The following is a 19,185-nucleotide window of genomic DNA, read 5'->3' on the forward strand; positions in this document are numbered from 1 at the left end:
TGCTTTCAATCCGTCTAAAGAAAGAAAGTCTCCATGTCTCTACCAGGGAAGGGTTTCTGCAGTGAAGGCTGCAGCGTGCTGGGCAAGGCGGCGGCACCACGGCCCGATGGAATATGCTCTCCGCAGGGATTTCCATGCCAACTTATTTCCGATTTAGTTGTGATGTTCGCCTATGTGGCTTTAGCCTTTAAGGAGAAAATTTGGGGTTTCCCCTGGATTCTGACTGCATCAGATAAAGCCCAAGTTCATAATGTTGGAATACTTTTTCGACGAGTATTTTGTATGCTTTGCTTTTCAGCTGGCTCAGGTGAGGTGGATACCAGAGTTTCTCCATTATTGGGTAGGTTTTTACAGGAGATGGAATATAAGAATCCAACCTGTTTGTAAAGTCAACCAATCGGGCATGGTGAGAGAGCCCTCCACCGCCAGCAATCATTAGCAGTTGGGCTTCTCCGGCACAGCAGCCGGAAATCAGCTTTGCTGCATTTGGTCCAGGCTGAGCATCTCCTCGGAGCTGCCGCGCTGGTACCCCTGGAGCTTCGGGCTGGAAGCGAGGTGCTGTCCTCGGTGCTGAAAGGCAGAGTTGCACGGCGGGCGCGGCTGTGGCCGAGACCCGAGGTCTCTCGGAGGGACTGCGGCCGCTGGGCGCTGAGAACCGCTCGGGCCCCGCGCACCGAGGCCGCCGGGGCTGAGCGGGTGCGGGGCGCTGTGCGGGGGAGGGGGGCGCGCGAGCCCGCCGCCTACCGCGAGCCGCGCACGCGCGCCCGGGACGGCCTGCCCCTCTCTGTGACTTGCCTGTGTGTGTGTGAATGTGTGTGTGTGTGTGTATGTGTGTGTGTGCGCGCGCGCGCGTGTGAGAGAGAGAGAGAGGGAGAGAGGAGAGAGGGAGAAGAGAGAGCGAGAGATGGTGAGTGTGTGTGAGTGCACAGGAGGGTGCTGAATATTCTGAGACCTGACGCTGGGACCACAGCGCCGGCTCCGCTGACAACTGCATCCAGCCAGTGCTCGGACTTCGGAACCGGGACCGGGCGCAGGGCTTCGGCAGCCACCACCAGGACCGGGAAAGAGGGATTCTTCTGCCTCCACTTCAGGTTTTTAGCAGCGTGGTGCTAAATCGCTCTCTCAAAATGCAGAGGATCTAATTTGCTGAGGGAAACGGCCAAAGAAGGAAGAAGAGGAAAAGGAAAACCGAGGGGGTATTTTGTGGATGCTCTACTTTTCTTGGAAATGCAAAAGATTATGCATATTTCTGTCCTCCTTTCTCCTGTTTTATGGGGACTGATTTTTGGTGTCTCTTCTAACAGTATACAGATAGGTAGGTACCCTTTGTACTATGCTTTTAAATCGTGCATAATTTAGTGGTAATCTTTGTTCATAGTGGACAAATTAATTCATGTCATGTAGACTCGGGTCATACCTTGACTGCATTCCAGATTTATACTACCTGGAATATACATGATTTTCTTAGGACGAAGCAAAGGGAAACGACTACGCCTGGGATTCAAGAGAGAAAAAGGTCTTCTCGTTTCTGACTCCCAGATTTTATTAATTCTGCCTTAATGGCATTTCCCAATCTGCTCAGGTTCTCCAGCGGTCTGAATTGGTAGCTCCTGGTTTTGAGGAGAGTCGGACGTTTCTAGCCACCTACCTTGTCCCCAGACTTTCATCAGTGCCTTGACCCCTCGGCTACCTCTGGCACGTTCCAGCCCCGCTGCCCGCTCTCTGTAGAGTGTTTTTTCGGCCTCTTGGCGAAAATAAGCGACTACCATGATTCTGGGTGCTAGCGGGCTCTCCCTGGTCCCTCTCGGGCACTGACACGGTTTCCTCGCTCGGTGTTTGCTCTTTGCAGGGGGGCTATTTCCGAGGGGCGCCGATCAAGAATACAGTGCATTTCGGGTAGGGATGGTTCAGTTTTCCACTTCGGAGTTCAGACTGACACCCCACATCGACAATCTGGAGGTAGCCAACAGCTTCGCAGTCACCAATGCTTGTAAGTAATGAATATTCATGCGTCTCGGATGCCGCACGCGGAAAGCTAGCGAATGCGAGTGTGGGATGGCGCGTGTGTTTCCGTGTGTCAGTGCGTGGGTGCGAGTGACTGCACACGCGCGTGCGTGTGAGGGCGTGGGGGTGGTATCATCTCACGGACCCCGAGTCCATGAGGGGTGGAGAGGGGCGAGAGGCGCGAGAGCGTGCGCGCTCGGGGCTGGCGGCGGTGGGAGCTGGCGCATCTTCTCTGGGTCTGGGGGCTCCGGCTCGCTCGCGCCCCCCCCCCCCGCGCTCCGGGCACCTGGCCGCGCAGGACTCGTGCTCCCGGCCGCTGGGGGCTCTGGACAGGTCCCACGGGGGTGCGGGGGGCGCAGTCCTGCCGGAGCTGCATCCCGGGTCGGGCTGAGCCCCCGGCCCCAGCCGGCCCCTCGGCCCCCGCGTGGCGATCTTCGGCCTGACGGGACGGGAGGTTCCGACGGCTCCGGAGTTGGGCTCGGGCCGGTTACATAACGCCCACCGGGTCTGCGCGGCTCTCGCAGGCCGGTGGGTGGGGGCTGGGCGGCCCCGGCCAGGTCCCTCGGCCGGAGCAGAGCCCGAGTCCAGCCCCGGCGGCCGCGCGCTTGGCTCTCGGGTACCGAGGCTCCCCCAAAACGGCAGGAGGAAGGGACTCAGAAACAGGCGGATCCCGCCCAGTTCTAAAATCAGAAGAAGCCGTCGATCAGCCATTTTAGTGTTTGCAGGTCTCCATATTAGCCCTGCACTCGGCTGGGGGCTGGGGGCTGGCGAGGAGGCGCTGTCTCGGCGTGGGATAAAGTGATGGGAGCCGCGCTCCGGGCGCCCGGAGGCTGCGCGGCCCGCGCTCGCTCCCGTGGGCAGGGCGCACGCCCGCTCCTCGAGCCCCAGCTGCCATCATTTCCTGCAGCCGGGCCAGCGAGCCTGCCCTGAGCGAGGATCGCAATTTTTATTTCATAGATAACTGTTCTGGGGGAGATTTGCAGATGGCTGGCCTCCTACTTTGGCTACAGTGTAAAGGAACTAGCGGAAAATTACCACAAGAAAAGCCCAACTGCAGCATTCCCTAAGCGCACAAACAACCGCCTGCTCTCCTAGTTCCCATGCTAAAGTCTTCATCATACACTCCATGGTTTAGCTGGCTGACAACATCAGGGACATCGTCAATTCATTGTGCGACGACTGTCACCCGGATGAAGAAGAAATGAAACAATTTTCTTTGACTGATAGGACAGGGGCAGTATTGTGTCTTATTAGATAAGTAGCATTCTTGTTTAGGAAAGACAGAGTAAAGGTTTCAAGACTAGATTTTCTTCAAATGTTAGAGAGCTAGAGAGAGACTCAAACTGAATTTGCACCTTCAAAAATGTCAGAGGAATATCTCAATTTTAGCACATACCAGACATTGTCATAATTAAATACGAAGGTTTCATGCTTGACCTACTTACTTACCAGAACTATTTGATATCCAGTAGACTATTTGATATCAATAAGTTTACAGTTTTTCCTCATTTGTAAGTTTGACATGCACCTGTGCTGAGTATCTATATGTAATTGTGTAAGGATGAGACAGTGCTTTGAAAAGCAATGAACCCGAAAGAAGTACAAGTACAGGAAGCATGTAGATCTAAAAGTGTTGACAGACTTTTTGAAAATAGTCAATTAAGAAGTTTGTTCGCTGGTTAGAATGAGAGGAACTTGCTAATAAGATAATAAGTAAGCCCACTAAGTAAAATGAATATTTCCTGATTCCAACAAATGTTTAATTATGATGTTGGGGTTTCGCCAAGATTGCAAAGATTGTAGCTTACCTTAGGTCCTTGGCCTCATTTTATTGGTTTTTTTTTTGTTTGTTTGTTTTTGAATTAAGATATTTGGCTGAATGTACTCACATTAAATACACATTTAACTGCACAAAATTTCAGACCGAACACACCTATATATTTAACACATAGATTTTATTTTTAAAAAGGAACTACATTATACCTTAGACCCTAGTTCTAAGGAGCTGCATAGGTTTGCTGGTTTTGTCAGAAAGGAAAGATATAAAATAAAAATGTTCATGTCTCCAGATACTAAAAGTACCCATTCGTGAGTTATTATCCTAAGACACTAAAACAAATTATTTTGAGGAACTGAACACACTTTAGAGATACCAACATGGAAATTCAGAATCTTGGCACTTGCAGCTCCAGTGTTCTGAGGGATCCTAACAGGCTGCAACTGTAGCATTGTAGCAGAAAATAACTCATCAGAATTTTCTGGAGTTGACATGGACAACTCATTGGGAAAATCACCTCACATTTTTGGGACCATTTCTTTATTCCTTGAGAAATTTCAAAATTTATGAAATGGGGTGTTTGTTTCCTACTTTTGGGGGGTCCTCAGGACAATAGACAATGTAAAATTAGTTTAATGTGTGTGTGTGTGTGAGAGAGAGAGAGAGAGAGAGAGAGAGAGAGAGAGGAGAGAGAGAGAGAGAGAGAGAGAGAGACTCTTTTTTTTTTTTTGGTGGTGGTACTGGGGTTCCTGGAAGCCCTTCTGCCTCCGGGCTACACTCCCAGACCTATTTTTGCATTTTTATTTGGAAACAGGGTCTCCTAAGCCAGCGCGCGGGGCTAGCTTCGAACCTGCGCGATCCTCCTGTTTCTGCCTCCCAAGCGCGGGGATTACAAGCGTGCGCCACCACGCCCGGCGAGAGAGACTCTTTAACAAAGAAGTCAACAGTCAAGAAATGAAACAAATGGAATCTCCAATGTCAAATTTGCCAAGATGAGTCTTGGCCATTTAATTCCTCTCAAGGATTCTCTTTGATAATGCTTTTCCTTTCTTTTCTTGCCATTTTTAGTCAGGGGAGTCCATGATTCTTTTCCATATAAAGTAGAAGCAATAGCCTTAGGTACTTTGATGGCTAAGACCAAAGGATCTTTTCTCCATTTCTTCCAGAAACCTAAAGAATTCCATTGTAATTCTAGTGTTAAAGAAAAAATATGTATCATCATTCAATGCATATAACTTGTTTTTGGCAATACAATTTTCACAGGGTAAAGTTATATATTAAGATGGAGTTTAATGATTTAAATGCATTTAATGATATGATTCCAACAGAAACATTGTTAAAGCTAATTGAATTTCATTCCTGAGATAAAAGGACTTACTTGGAAATGACGAGGTTGACATTGAGGTAGATCCAAGGAGATCTATTGAATGGGTAAAGGGTATGCAAGTGAAGTGAAATTATTCTGTTCTGAACTGGGTAAAATGACTATGTGAATTACACTGAGTTCCCACACATCTTTTTCACAGACACAGTGGGATAATGAAAGTACCTGTTTATTCCCATTTGTTTCCATGGATACCAGAGGAAATAGAGAACAATTTCCAATGCCTTTCCTTCTTTTCTTTCCCCTTTGCTTCCTTCTCCTGCCTCCTTCTCCTCTCTCCTCCTTCCTTTTCATCTTGACTACAAATAAGGCTAACATATTTTCTATGAAAGTTGTTTAAAGTTTTCATTATGAGAGAACATAAACCCTAAAACCAGAAAGAAAGTTGAGATTTGAACATTTGTGTTCAGCAGTTAAAATTAGTGATGGGCCTCAAAAATTCACTTATTCATACATTCAGTAAGTTGTTTATTGAATGCCTTCATGGTGCTTTTTTTTATGTTATCTCAATTTCCTAAATATTTTCCTCTGCGCTCTAATAGTTAAAGCTTGGGGACCTGAATGCCTTTAGTGTGGATTGGCAGCTGAGGTTTTGTCCAAGAACTCTGTTATGAGTATATAAAAGTTTTCTAGGAGTTTTTGAATATAAGTAATTTGCCATAGTAATTAAAAAATTAAAACCTGAATATTAAAACCTAATAATTTTAATGAGTATTTATACTTTATAGTTTAATAAAACCTATAGAAGATTTTTTAAACATACGAAGTAATTTTACATTTTAGGAAAATTACTAAAATGTAAATTACTAAATAATTTTAAATAAAATTACTAAATAATTTTAGTCAACTTTGATGCTGTGCTAATTACCAAAACTTTAAAAAATAAAACTATCTAAAAAGGTTATAAGCATGAGTACTTCATCCCATAAAATTTGGGGATTAAAATTATTAAATATTGCTCTTCGAAATCTATTTGAATAAATGTATTTGACAAATGGCTTAGTTTAGTTAACAGTAATAACTTTATATTTAGTTATAAATTCCATGAAACAAAGTAAGTCATAAAAATGTTAAATTTAAAGAAACAGCAAATAAAACTCTGTTTTTTCTGTAAGCCAGCAGATGGAGATGTTGGAGAAAATATTGTTTCATAAAACTGTTGCACACAGTGAATACCTTTAAAACATTATAAACAAATTTTAGAGTAATAGAAAATATAAGTGAAATCTAATTTTTAAAAACTGTGTTTAAAATATTGTGTTTAAAAAGTAACTTTCAGTACCTCCTTTTTGTGTGTGTGTGTGTGTGTGTGTGATACTGGGGATGTAACCCAGAGGCATTCTACCTTAGCATTATACCTCTAGCCCGATTTTATTTCTTATTTGGAAACAAAGTCTTATGAGTTTGATGAGGAACTCACTACTTGTTGAGGCTGTCCTTGAACCTGCGATCCTCCTGTCTCAGACTTCCAAGTACTGGGAACAGGTTGTTCCACTATGCCTGGCTTCAGTGTCAAATTCAAAAACAGAATGCATTATATTTTATTTAAAAATAGAATATTTAACATATTCGTGTAGACTTGATTCATATACATTTAGAAGCAGCATATATTTTAAATACTCTTAAAAGAGAGATAATTCAGAAATTATATATCATTTTCAGCTAAAAGCTCGATTTTCCCAGATAATATTTTTGAGATGGTATTTCTTATCATGTAATTTTAGTCAGAAATCATTGAAATTGTGTAACTGCTCACCAAATTAGTTGACATTTTCTTAGCCTTTATTATATTTTGCATGAATGTAACTTTGTATTCACGGGTGCGTGTGCATTTGCAATACAATTATATAGTTTACGTAGTTGTAGATTGGCTGGGCCATGGATTTTTGTCATTTTGTTGAGATATATACTAAAATCTATAGTAACTGACGCTAATATATGCAAATTTTTTATAAAATCAGAATCAATTTGGATGACATGAGATAAAGATGAAAATTTGTGCTATGGAGAAAACTCTGAATAGGAACCAGAACATAACATCCCACAACCTGGAGTTGTAAAGATCCAGTTAGCATCTCCATGGAATTTTGAACAAATGCCTCTGTAGATCAGAATAATGAATTTTCTACTGAATTATTTGCCTTTAAATTTTTTCCTTCATTTCTTACAAGAGGATTTTAAGAAAATGATGAGTGTCCAAAATAAAAAAGAAAAGAATGGCATTGTTTGAAATAGTCTATTTTGGAATGGGAGAATGCATTCCTATATGAAACTACAGAAGCTTTATTAGCAAGAATAGAGTTTTTAAAAATTTATCTCTTAATTTAGCAAGAATTTATTCTTGTTCAAGGTCTTGTAAGCCTCATTCTGCTGACTCAAGAAGGCTAGCACATTTCCATTTCACGTCAGCCCTTCAAAGTGTGAGGGTCACTGTACTGTGACATTATGACCAGCCTACGCTGATTCATGCATCTCTCAGATCCTCTCATAATCTGGTCCAGTAACATTCTGTAGGCTTTCAAACTTCCTTGAGCCCCAAAAATGTTAGGGGAGGCTTAAAAGGAACATTTGTTTCCTGATTATTCTAGTATACGCTGCCTTTTAATTTCATTTTTAGCAATGTGTTTGTTTCTCTCCCTTTCTTCCTTCTTTCTTTAAAATAAAGATAATATACTTAATCTATAGAACACACATGCTATTAGAGAAAATAAGATCTCAATTGAAATAGAGAATTATTCTTTTATTCAAAGAGTGAAGATAGGGAACATTATAATAAAAGCTAAATACTTAGATTTAAACATTTGAAATGTTCAATCTCAGTAAATTTTCTTTCTTCTATCAACTGGATTCTACTGAATATTTCATTAAAATATTAACTCTTTTATAATGACAATCTTTAGTCAAAATATATTTTTTTCTAATGATCTAAATGATTGCCAAACCTATTATAATCTATCTCTTCAGTACAATAGGGAAATAAAGATATTAAATTCATGGTTAAAATTTTAAAATCATCTGTGAGTCAAAAATTTTTCATTATTAAGATGTTTTTCAGAACAGGTTTTACTAATTTGGAAGGATGTGAATGTGGTTGTCATAGTGGCACTGATTAGACGTGTAGCACCTATTATTTTTTCACTTCTGTTTAAAATTTTTTTATTATTTTTGGTCATTTTAATTTATAGAATAAGAATATTTAAAAATTAACCAAGAGACTGCAAAATGTGGCCTTCCTGAAGGGCAGGGCCTTGCTGCTGTTAACTTTGTGCCCTTCATAAAACTCCCTAATGTGCTGTTCTTTCAACACACCGATGCACTTAGCAATTACTTCTTTGTTAAACATAGCGATCTTTTGTCATAAAATAATACTTTTTAAAGATGGAATTTTGCTTTTGTAATACTTTTCAATTTCAACATAAGCAATGTACTTAGTATCTGCCTTCATATCTTATTTAGATTCAGATGAAATATATTCCGTTTTTCATTTTCATCTACAAGCTAGATATGTTTGAAGTCAATATCTTTATATTTAAAGCTACATTGATACATACTAAAATATTTTTCAGAATATATGTACAATACACATCTTAAAATTATTTATAAATGTTTTACGATGATGCAAAAACCATGTTGCGAGTGACTCCATTATACAGGCCCTGCCATAGGTCTTCTCAGCTTCCATTTTAAGCTTAAATGTTCCAGAAACATCACTGTATACATTTTTCAGTGGCCACAAAATTATCATAACTCTCTCCCTGCCCCATGACAATACGATATACCACAGTTTTCTGTATTCCTATAATGTAAACTTTTAAATAAAACTTGCAGAATTAAAAGTTTGTTTATTTTAGAGGCCATATGGGAATGAGACATTTTATAGACATAGTTTCTCGTGGACCAATTGCTCAATTTGCACTTAATGTGTGTGATTATTTGGGCTCATTTGTTCTTGTCCCTACAGTCTATCTTTAGACTTGTTTTCCAATACTTTCTCTTTGTTCTACTTGTATTCTATTAATAATTTGGAAGAAAAGCCACGTTGTTATCACATGACTTTACTTTTTACACAGTAACATATTATTGGAAAAAAAAATCACCCAAAGTGCTTGCTACTAATTTGTAGCTTAAAGTTTTAAAATTTAGAGTATTAAAATTTGTAATTCTCTTTAGCTGAATAAACTCAAAGGGTTGAGGTATACCGGGTCTATTATGGAAAGATAATTTATGAGTATATAAGTCTCTTAGGTGTTTTCATTTTAATTTATCTTCACATTTCTCAAATGATACTTTGATATTTGAATTTTTCTTAAGGATTTTACCTTATAGATTTATGTAGCTAATTTATTATTATGCTATGTTAATATCTTCATTTTTCTAATTATTTTAGTATTTTAAATTTGAACACAAATTGGGTTAAATTGATAAATGGCCTGTGGATACAGCAACTTATTTCTATGAAACTTTCTATCCTTTCAAAAAATTAATTTCAAATGACAAATACTATAGAATTTACTGGTTATTATGGTCCTCTGTTAATTTTACTCTGAAGAATTTTAATGGGTCTCAGAACATATCCCTGTTATGTGAATATTTTAGTTTTATCTTTCTAAATGCCCAAATTATGCTGATAAAAATGAGAAAAATATGTTTATAGAAACCAAGTATACCTTATGCTTTTTATTAAAATACAGTGAACCATTACCTGATACTTGGAACAGGATATTGATTAAGTCAATCATTCTCAACTTGTGCATAGATTCATTGAAACTCAAGTTATATAATTTGAAACAAGAAAACATTTTCTCAACCATAAACCATTTGCACCTGCTATTAAATCTCTGAATTAAAATACATGTTTGTTTCAGATTTACCATTTATTTCATAATTCAGACCACTGCTGGAAGAATATGTTAACAATTTGAACGTGTGTATGTATATGTATATGTGTGTGTGTGTGTGTGCATATGCATATATATATATATATATATACATATATAGTGCATAAGTAAACATATAAAATGGACATTATGAAATAAATATTTTCAGGGTTAGGACAAAATATCTCTGTTTTTCTTTTATGGATTAAAATGTCCAGATTTCTTGAAATGTGATAACAGATGCTATGGAGGAAAAAAAAAAATTGAAAAAGGGATTCTAAGTCAGTACACTAATAGAGCTATAGGAATTTGGAACTGGAATTCTCCACCCCTTCTTTCATATTCCCTTTGACTTGATAATTGCTTAGTTTTGTCTATGATAGACATGAAACAAGTAAATTCTTTTCATAATATTAATTTAGAGAAATTATAGTAAATATTTACTATTTCCAGAGGGAGGTAAAAAGGAAAAGAAGAAATATGTATACCTCTTAGACAAAAACACATATATGAGGTCCTTTATCATTTTGACTGAAGCATTTTTTGAAAACATTGCATATAAACACGTATAATATGAAACCTATTGCCAGATGGATTTTATGGAGAGCATGGCTGTGTATCAGTAAGCCGTGTTTCTTGCTTGGTGAGCCTGAGAACTTGTAGCCACTACAACTGTTTGATAAATGCTGATGGGGCTTATCTCAGTAGAACACAGAAATGTCTGTATTTTAGTTTATATTATCATTGGCAACATATTTCTTTTTCTTTGACATTCAAATAGTAATTTAGGTGTTAAATAGAAGTAGTTTAATTTGAAAACATTTTCTATTTTGCTAATAAAATATTGTATATTTAAAAACATTTAAACAATCTTACATATATTACAAACAGTGAGTTTTAGAAGAAAATTTAATACTAGTGGTAATTTTCAAACTACATGTAATAATTTGATACAATAAATTATTCAAAAATTTTAAAGGATAATTTAAGACAGCAAAATGAATAATTCTGAAAATAAGATTATAAGGTATGGAGAGTTTAGTCATATTTGAAAATATGTCATATATTTTAATGGTGCTAATTTCAGAAATTTTAAATATATTCCTCAAGAACTTCATGTCAACTATTTATTGTGACTTGCATTTATTTGGAGTATTTTTTTCCACTGATTTATATATCACAGAAATAGTTCCTATAGTTTTATAATGAAGAAGTGTCTCCTGCCCCTAAAACGTCTTTTCCTGATGCAAGTCTTTGACAAAAAAGTGTCTATAAGCCGGGCGTGGTGGCACAGGCTTGTAATCCCCGCACTTGGGAGGCAGAGACAGGAGGATCGCGCAGGTTCGAAGCCAGCCGCGCGCGCTGGCTTAGGAGACCCTGTTTCCAAATAAAAATGTAAAAATAGGTCTGGGAGTGTAGCCCGGAGGTAGAAGGGCTTCCAGGAACCCCAGTACCACCAAAAAAATAAAAAAAGTCTAGAAATGGAGATCCCTAGGGATGTGTTTTTCTAGTTTTTCTCAAATTATGTCACGATTTTTTCTTTATTCACGTTTTATCTTTTGTTTGAGAGAAAGAGATTAATTTTAATTTCATTTTGATTTCTGGTAAAATGGTGATATTGGCCTTATGACTTTTAAGCACTTTCATGCTATGTAATTTAATTTTTCAGTGTTTTGGTGTTTATTAGCTTATAGTCTTATTACTATGTTGTATATCAAGAGGAAATTTTAGGAGCATAGGCAATAGTTCAAAAGGAGATATCAAGAAACTATGTAGCTTTAGTTCTTTAAAGGACAGGATCATAAAAACCTCATCTTTATCTCAGAACACAGCCAGGTCAAGGGTCGTCATCTTAATCACAAATGCACAATGATTTTATCTAGCAAGATAGAGAATTTTTGATATTTTGCCCTTTATAGTTCTACTGTCTTGAGACATAAGAATTGATTAAGCATCTGCCCTTGAAATTGGATTCTAGCACTATCTCTAGATGCATGGCATTGCTTATTTATCTATGTTTCATTTTTCAACTGTAAAAAGAAATAATCTAGCATTGTTTTGAAGATATACAATACTCATAAAACATCATAAGCTCTGTTTGGATATGTATGCGCACAACAATTAGTAAACTTTTAATATTAACTTTTGTCCTAAGATGGTTGATAGTTTTGATGAGCACTTGCTACCATGGACACAGGATAAAGAAAAATGCTTTTCTAGTGTCTAGTAGGAGACTCTTTCTATTCCTTGTATATCTGGGCAGGACGTATATTGTTTGGTGACAAAGCAAAAAGATGATCAAAATAAATCACAGAAGCCACTTTAAGCATTGTTTAATGCAGTACATGTAATGATTTTTAAAAGCTGAGGTGCTGAAACTTGAGTCGTCGTCTTGTGTGTCCCTTTACTGTATCACTTACATTTCAGAGGGTTAAGCAGCTTTTCTTCAGTAGATCTGTGAAGTACATAGTTAAGACATAGCACCCTTTGGTAAACTGAGCCCATTATAATTCTTGATATCTGATTCGATTTAATTAACTGTATTTGTTTAAATGAAAAGCAGTCAAGCTGGGTGTGGTGGCGCATGCTTGTAATCACAGCGTTTGGGAGGCTGAGCCAGGAGGATGGCGGTTCGGGGACAGCCTCAGCTACTACTGAGTGAGGCCCTTTGCAACTCAGTGAGACACTGTTTCAAAATAAAGAATTAAAAATAGGGGCTAGGGGTGTATCTCATAGGTAGAATGCCCCTGGTTTCCATCCCCAGTACTGAAAAAATAAATAAATAAATAAATAAATAAATAAATAAATAAATAAATAAGAAAAGCAGCCAAAAGAACAGACTTTGAAGTCAGGCAACAATAAATTTTAATATAATTTGTAGTTTCATAATAACAATGCTTAATTTTACTCTCTGTAAGATAAAACTCCGTTTCTTTGTCAAACCTGGCAATATTAAATAAAAAAATAAATGCCTATATTAATGTATCATAAATGTTACCAGTCAATATGCCTTAAAAGTATGGGTCCAACATTTTCTAGTTGTTTGACTATGTATGCATCAATTAAACTTTCAAATTTTGTTTCCTTTTTGTTAAATGGTGGCCATTACATGCCTGCCTTATTGGGATATTGTCAAATTTAAATAAAGATGGATGTCCTATATAGAGATTAATAGCCTAAGTTTCAGTTATTCCAATTTCCCTGAGTGTGTATTCGTCACGTATACTTAGAGCCACACTTTAGGTGTGTAGAGGTGAAGTGAAGAATGCTAAGACTTTTATTCAATTTTCAAAATAACAAGCCTTAAACCTTAAGCTAACATTAGCAACTGAGATTTTATTTTGTCATCCGTTGTAGAAAACTGGTGAATATGCACATTTTATAAAAAATGTGGTATATTCTTGATCCATAGCTCTCCACACCAAATCCAACATATAAACAAATAGAACAGAAAATCATACAGAAAATACCTCACATTTATCATTTAGATGACTAGCTCATTCTACTCAGTTACCACTTCGACCATTAATTAATATATATGAGCAGCGAAAATGAAGGTCTGAATTTCCCTCAAGCAGTATGACATTAGGCCCGGGTCATTCTCTGGGGATTTCTTTCCTGGAGATGATTATCTGCACCTCATTGCTGGTTCCATAGCCCTTTGCCACCTCCTTTCACTTCCTTCTCCAGCTCCAATAACAAGGCTCTGTTAGCCTATTTCTAGTCTGTTGAAAGGCCTGGGAGGCTTAAAAAATTTACATAATTACTTGGCCAGAAATTACTTCCTCTGGGAAACAGAGAGAGAGGAACAGAGATGTAGCCACTGATAATGAGTGAAAATAAGGATGTCCTACATAGGAGCGAAAATTTGTTGTAGTTTATAAAATATTCACTCTCATTCTGTGTTGCCTTATATATTGCAATTATTCTGATGTTGCCTTATATATTGCAATTAACAGCAGCCCTGTGGACTCCTTAAGAATTGAGTCACTCAGTAAGAATTTGAGTAAATTACTGTGAAAGCAAATCTATATATTTACATGAAAGTTCTATTGAGGACTTTGGATTTAGGCCTGAGATAGAATCAAAGTAAAATGCTTATCTTCAAAGTGCTCATATCTGTGTTGTGTGCAGCCACCAAAAGCTTATTACAGGGAATTCTTTCTTCTTTTTTTTCTTCCTCAAACTTTTAGTGGATATCTGTTCTATGCTAATTAAGTTGGCATTGTCCAAAGTGACAAAGAATGAGATGAGATTGTAAAGATGCTTCTTTATGGCAAAAGTAGAAGTCATTCTGGGTCACCTAGATATTATTATTATTACGTTAGAATGTGTAGTGTAATTATTGTTTCTAGATTGCTTACAGATATTATCCTATACCTTGGAATTAGAGTTGAATCGAAATATCTTAAAAACAGAATTGGTAATTCCAAAACATAAAATTATCAGGGAAAGGGTAAAATAGTTGTCTTAAATGTTGAATTTAGAATATGTCATTTGCCAGGTATACTAGCTCACACTTATAATCCCAACATTTAGGAGACTGAGGCAGAAGGATCAGGGTTCACAGACAGCCTCAGTTACTTAGTGAGGCCCTGTGCAACTTAGATCCTTTTTCTTTGCTTTTTTTTTTTTTTTTTTTTGCGGGTCTGGGGATGGAACCCAGGGGCATTTGACCTCCGAGCTACACCCCCTGCCCTATTTTTTATTCTTTATTTTGAAACCGGGTCTCACTGAATTGCAGAGGGCCTCACTAAGTAGCTGAGGCTGTCTGCGAACCACGATCCTCCAGGTCTCAGCTTCCCGAATGCTGGGATTACAAGCGTGTGCCACCAAGATTCTTTTTCAAAATAAAGAAAAAAGCCGGGCGTGGTGGCTCAGGTTTGTAATCCCAACATTCCGGAGGCTGAAATTGGAGGATCATGGTTCACAGACAGCTTCAGCTACTTAATGAGGCCCTCTACACCTTAGTGAGACCCTGTTTAAAAATAAAGAATAAAAATAGGGCAGGGCGTGTGGCTTGGAGGTCAAATGCCCCTGGGTCCCATCCCCAGACCCACGTAAGAAAGAAAAAAAGAGAGAGAGAGAGAGAGAGGGGGGGGGGGAGAGAAAGAAAAAAAATAGGGCTTGAAGTGTAACTCAGAGGTAGAATGTCCCTGGGTTCTATCCCCAGTACTGCAAAATAAGTAAATAAATAACAAAAAAATAAATAAATAAGAATAAATAGGATATGTCATTTAAAAATAGTTGGCCTATGAAGCATTAACAATGTTAACTCTAACGCCAATCACAGATCTATCAGAAGTAATTTTTATATTTATTTTGCATGTGATTTTTCCCTTTCATTACAAAATTATTTTTAATTCATTTTGAACTGACATGGACTATAGAAATGATTGGATGATTTTATGAATTTATGTGGATTATATTCCAACTATAATGAAGAAGCAAGTACTATGTTTTATATTAGCAGGTTTTAAAACATATTTAAAAATTTGATGCATATACTGGTAAAAGAAAACTCCTTGGTAGCATCTCTTGCAATATTAAAGCAAGGTTTTTGTTTTGTTTTGTTTTGTTTTGTTTTTTTGCCGTACTGGAGATGGAACCCAAGAGCATTCTACCTCCGAGCGACACCCCCAACCCTATTTTTTTATTTTTTATTTTGAAACAGAGTCTCACTGAGTTGCAAAAGGCCTCACTAAGTAGCTGAGGCTGGCTTTGAACCTGTGCAATCCTCCTGTCTCAGCCTCCCAAATACTGGGATTACGAGCATGCACCACCATGCCCAGCTAAAGCAGGTTTTATATAATCTAAACTTTCACTTTTTTTACAGTAGCTTGAGAATTTCTGGAGAATCATTATTATTATCTGGAAAAACTGATGCAACTTTAATATATAGCAACAGTTATATAAAAATTAAACTATTTATAATAATATGCTGATATTGTGGGTAACTAAAACTTTAAAACAAGTAGTAGTTTTGAATTTAGATCTTAAGGTCTTTATATTTTTAATTTTAACTTATGATGAAAATAACTCATGCATATGATATTTTAAATACAGTACACAGGGAGATATAATAAGTATTGAGTCTTCCTCCCATTCTTTTTCCAGGTCTCTGAGATCACCACCACTGATGATTTCTAGAAATGGTATAACAGGCACCGTGTCTTTTGGCTGATCATAAACCAGAGTGCTTTTTATCTGCACAGAAATTTTCCTCTTGTTTTATCATTCTTGTATAGCAGTCTCTTAGCCTGAATTTAGTTCGTGATTTTTTTCTTTTCTCGTCTAATTATTATTACTCATCATCATCATCATCATCAGTGATGCAGATTGAACCCAGGGCTTCCCATTGGCTAAGCACATATTCTGCCGCTAAGCTAGGCCCCCAGCTTCTGTCTATTTTAATAACATGTACAAGTGGGTTTGTAGCATAAATTGTTATAGGTGGATTGACTTGTAGTCAAAAGGCATTTGCACTTAAAATTTTGCTAAACATTTTACAGTCCCATCTAGAGTATGTGGACATATCTGTCTTGCCTACTCTCTGAAAATTTTGTAGTTAAACTTTAAAGCTTTGCTATTGGCGTCTCCTTGCTTAATGACTTAAAATGGGAACACATCATTTGCATCTCTGTATGTGCGTATATTCATGTAAGTGCGCACGGATGCCTGTTTGTTTATAGTTTTTCCAGTTTTCATTTTTGGCTGTGCTGCCAATGTATTCATTACTCATTGATGCATAAATTAAAGTAATGGGTACTTTGACATGTTTGGAATTACCAAGATTTCTGTGTTTTCTTTTTTAATCTGTTCGTGACTTTTCAATTTTAAATCTGTTCATGACTTTTCAAAATCATGAGTTCAGTTCATGATTTTAATGAACATATTCTTAAATTTTATTTAGTCAAAACTAGAAATTGTTTTACTGCCTTGGGATTTTTGTGCCTTGCTCAGAAAGATGTATCCCACTCAAGTTTACTTAAAGAAAAATAAAACTGGCCATGTTTTTTATTTTATCCATGCTATTTTGATTTCTTGACCAAAAATAAATCTGTGAGAGCCAGGTGTGGTGTCTCATGCTTGTAATCCCAGTACTTGAGAGGCTGAAACAGGAGAATTACAGGTTTGAAGCCAGTTTTGACAACTTATTCAGGCTGTATGCAACTTAGTGAGACCTTGTTTCAAAATAAATAAAATTGGGCTGGGGATTTACCTCAGGGTAAAATGCCTCTGGGTTCAATCCTTAGTGACACACACACACACACACACACACACACACACACACACACCTTTGATTCACCTGTGTTTATTTGGTATAAATATTAAATATAAGTAGGAAGTGAAGCTTAATTTTTTCATTTGTAAGGCTAGCCAGTTATCACAACATATATAAAAGTTTTCTTTTTCCTTTATGTATTTGAAATATATATGTTTTTTCAAAGTACTTAGTACCTCAAGGAGTTAAAAAGAAAGAAAAAATTTACACAAAAAAATAAAATGGGCCGGGCGTGGTGGCGCACGCATGTGATCCCCGCGCTTGCGAGGCGGAGACCAGAGAACGGCGCAGGTTCGAAGCCAGCCGCGCTGGCTTAAGAGACCCTGTTTCCAAATTTAAAAAGTATAAAAATAGGTCTGGGAGTGTAGCCTGGAGGTAGAAGGGTTTCCAGGAACCCCAGTACTACAAAAATAAATAAATAAATAAATAAATAAATAAATAAACAAACAAAATAAATAAAAATAAAATAAAATGGGCAAGGTTTAAAATCTGTTACAAGCAAAGGAATGTAGTTACGCATTTTGCTTCCTGAGCGGTGCTGTTGTCGAAATTGTGCTTCTGTGTTCCTGGGGTCTCAGATCAATAAAGGAGAACGTCAGATTTTGAACATTAACAGCCCAGAGGGATAAATAAAAGGTTTTGTTATGTGTTTTGGCTTGTGTCACAACACTGATATCACTTAAATGGGCTGCTAGTTTTACATATTTTCTAACCTACATCAAATTTTATATAATGGGTTGTGATTATGCCTTGGTTTTTGAACATCGCTTTGAAGTTAATTCAGTGTAACAAACCATATATGTTCACAAAGAGACTGTGAAAACTAAAGACCATAGTCCACATGCAATAATGGAGGTGAAGGAACTTAGATGCAGGTAGCTTTATTAACTCTGTAGAGCTCCCTTCCCATTTGTCTTGAAAAATCAATTATATGCTCTACCTAGAGCCAAATATCAAGCTATCTATGATGCATCTGATCCAAACCAGAAAACAAATAAAATGCTGAAATGTTACTTTCATGAACAAATACTTTCAGCCCAACTCTTGGTTCAAAACATGGACTGTATATTTTGTGTTGAATATTTTTTGTCAGGGAAATTTATAAATTAACCATTTTATTTTGTGAAAAGATAAGATAGATATTCCATTTTATAGATAAGAAAACCTAACCTCAGAGAAATGAGGGGAAACCTGTAGGAATGAAACTGACCTTAAATCTTTATAAATAAAAACCAAATGTACACATTAAAAAACAACAACAACAGCTCTGCTACAAGCCAGGCATGTGGTCCATGCCTGCAATCCCAGTACTTGGGAGGCTAAGACAGGAGGATCATAGATTTGAAGCCGAAGTCAGCCATAGCAATATAGGGAAGCTTAACAACATTTGAAGCCTTAATAATGTAACAATTTAGCAAGACCTTGTTTCAAAATAATAAATAAAGTAGGAGTGGTGATGTAGCTCCGAGGTAAAATCCTGGTGAAACAAAAAAACAAACACTCTATTACAGAGTTACTATGGGATTACTGGAGGGGGCAAAAAAATAAACAAGGGCTCTGAAATGTGTTTTTTGAATACTTTGCTTTATCTGAGCTTTAAATTAGAAAGATTTTTAACCTTTAATCTCATTTTAATGTATTTTTATTTGTGCAGTTTGACTCTACATCATGCTGAGACTCAGAGTGATAGAAGCGTGCAGGCACAGAGCAGTGGTGTGTGTCCCTCTAGACTGCACCTCCTTTTAATATAATTTAGTGTGGTATGTTTCAGTTTTTGCAGGGTTCTGGTCATCTGTTTATACTTGAATGCATCTTTTGTAAAATATAAGAACATCAGCAGGACAGTGATAATTTTTAT

At 37.4% G+C, this 19,185-nt stretch overlaps 1 protein-coding gene across 2 annotated transcripts in view; it reads left to right on the forward strand.

Annotated features, from left to right (window-relative positions):
• Positions 1-1,227: 1,227 nt before the first annotated feature.
• Positions 1,228-19,185, forward strand: part of GRIA2 (glutamate ionotropic receptor AMPA type subunit 2) — a gene marked incomplete at both ends in the record, with an annotated part of 162,434 nt that continues 144,476 nt past the window's right edge. For both annotated transcript variants that reach the window (XM_080697100.1, XM_080697099.1), the window contains 2 exons: positions 1,228-1,315; positions 1,850-1,990. In XM_080697100.1, coding sequence (XP_080553226.1) covers positions 1,228-1,315; positions 1,850-1,990 — 229 coding nt within the window. The remainder of the gene's footprint in view (positions 1,316-1,849; positions 1,991-19,185) is intronic.

Source organism: Muscardinus avellanarius (assembly GCF_963383645.1).
Source record: "Muscardinus avellanarius genome assembly, chromosome: 6".
In the NCBI taxonomy this organism is placed as follows: domain Eukaryota; kingdom Metazoa; phylum Chordata; class Mammalia; order Rodentia; family Gliridae; genus Muscardinus; species Muscardinus avellanarius.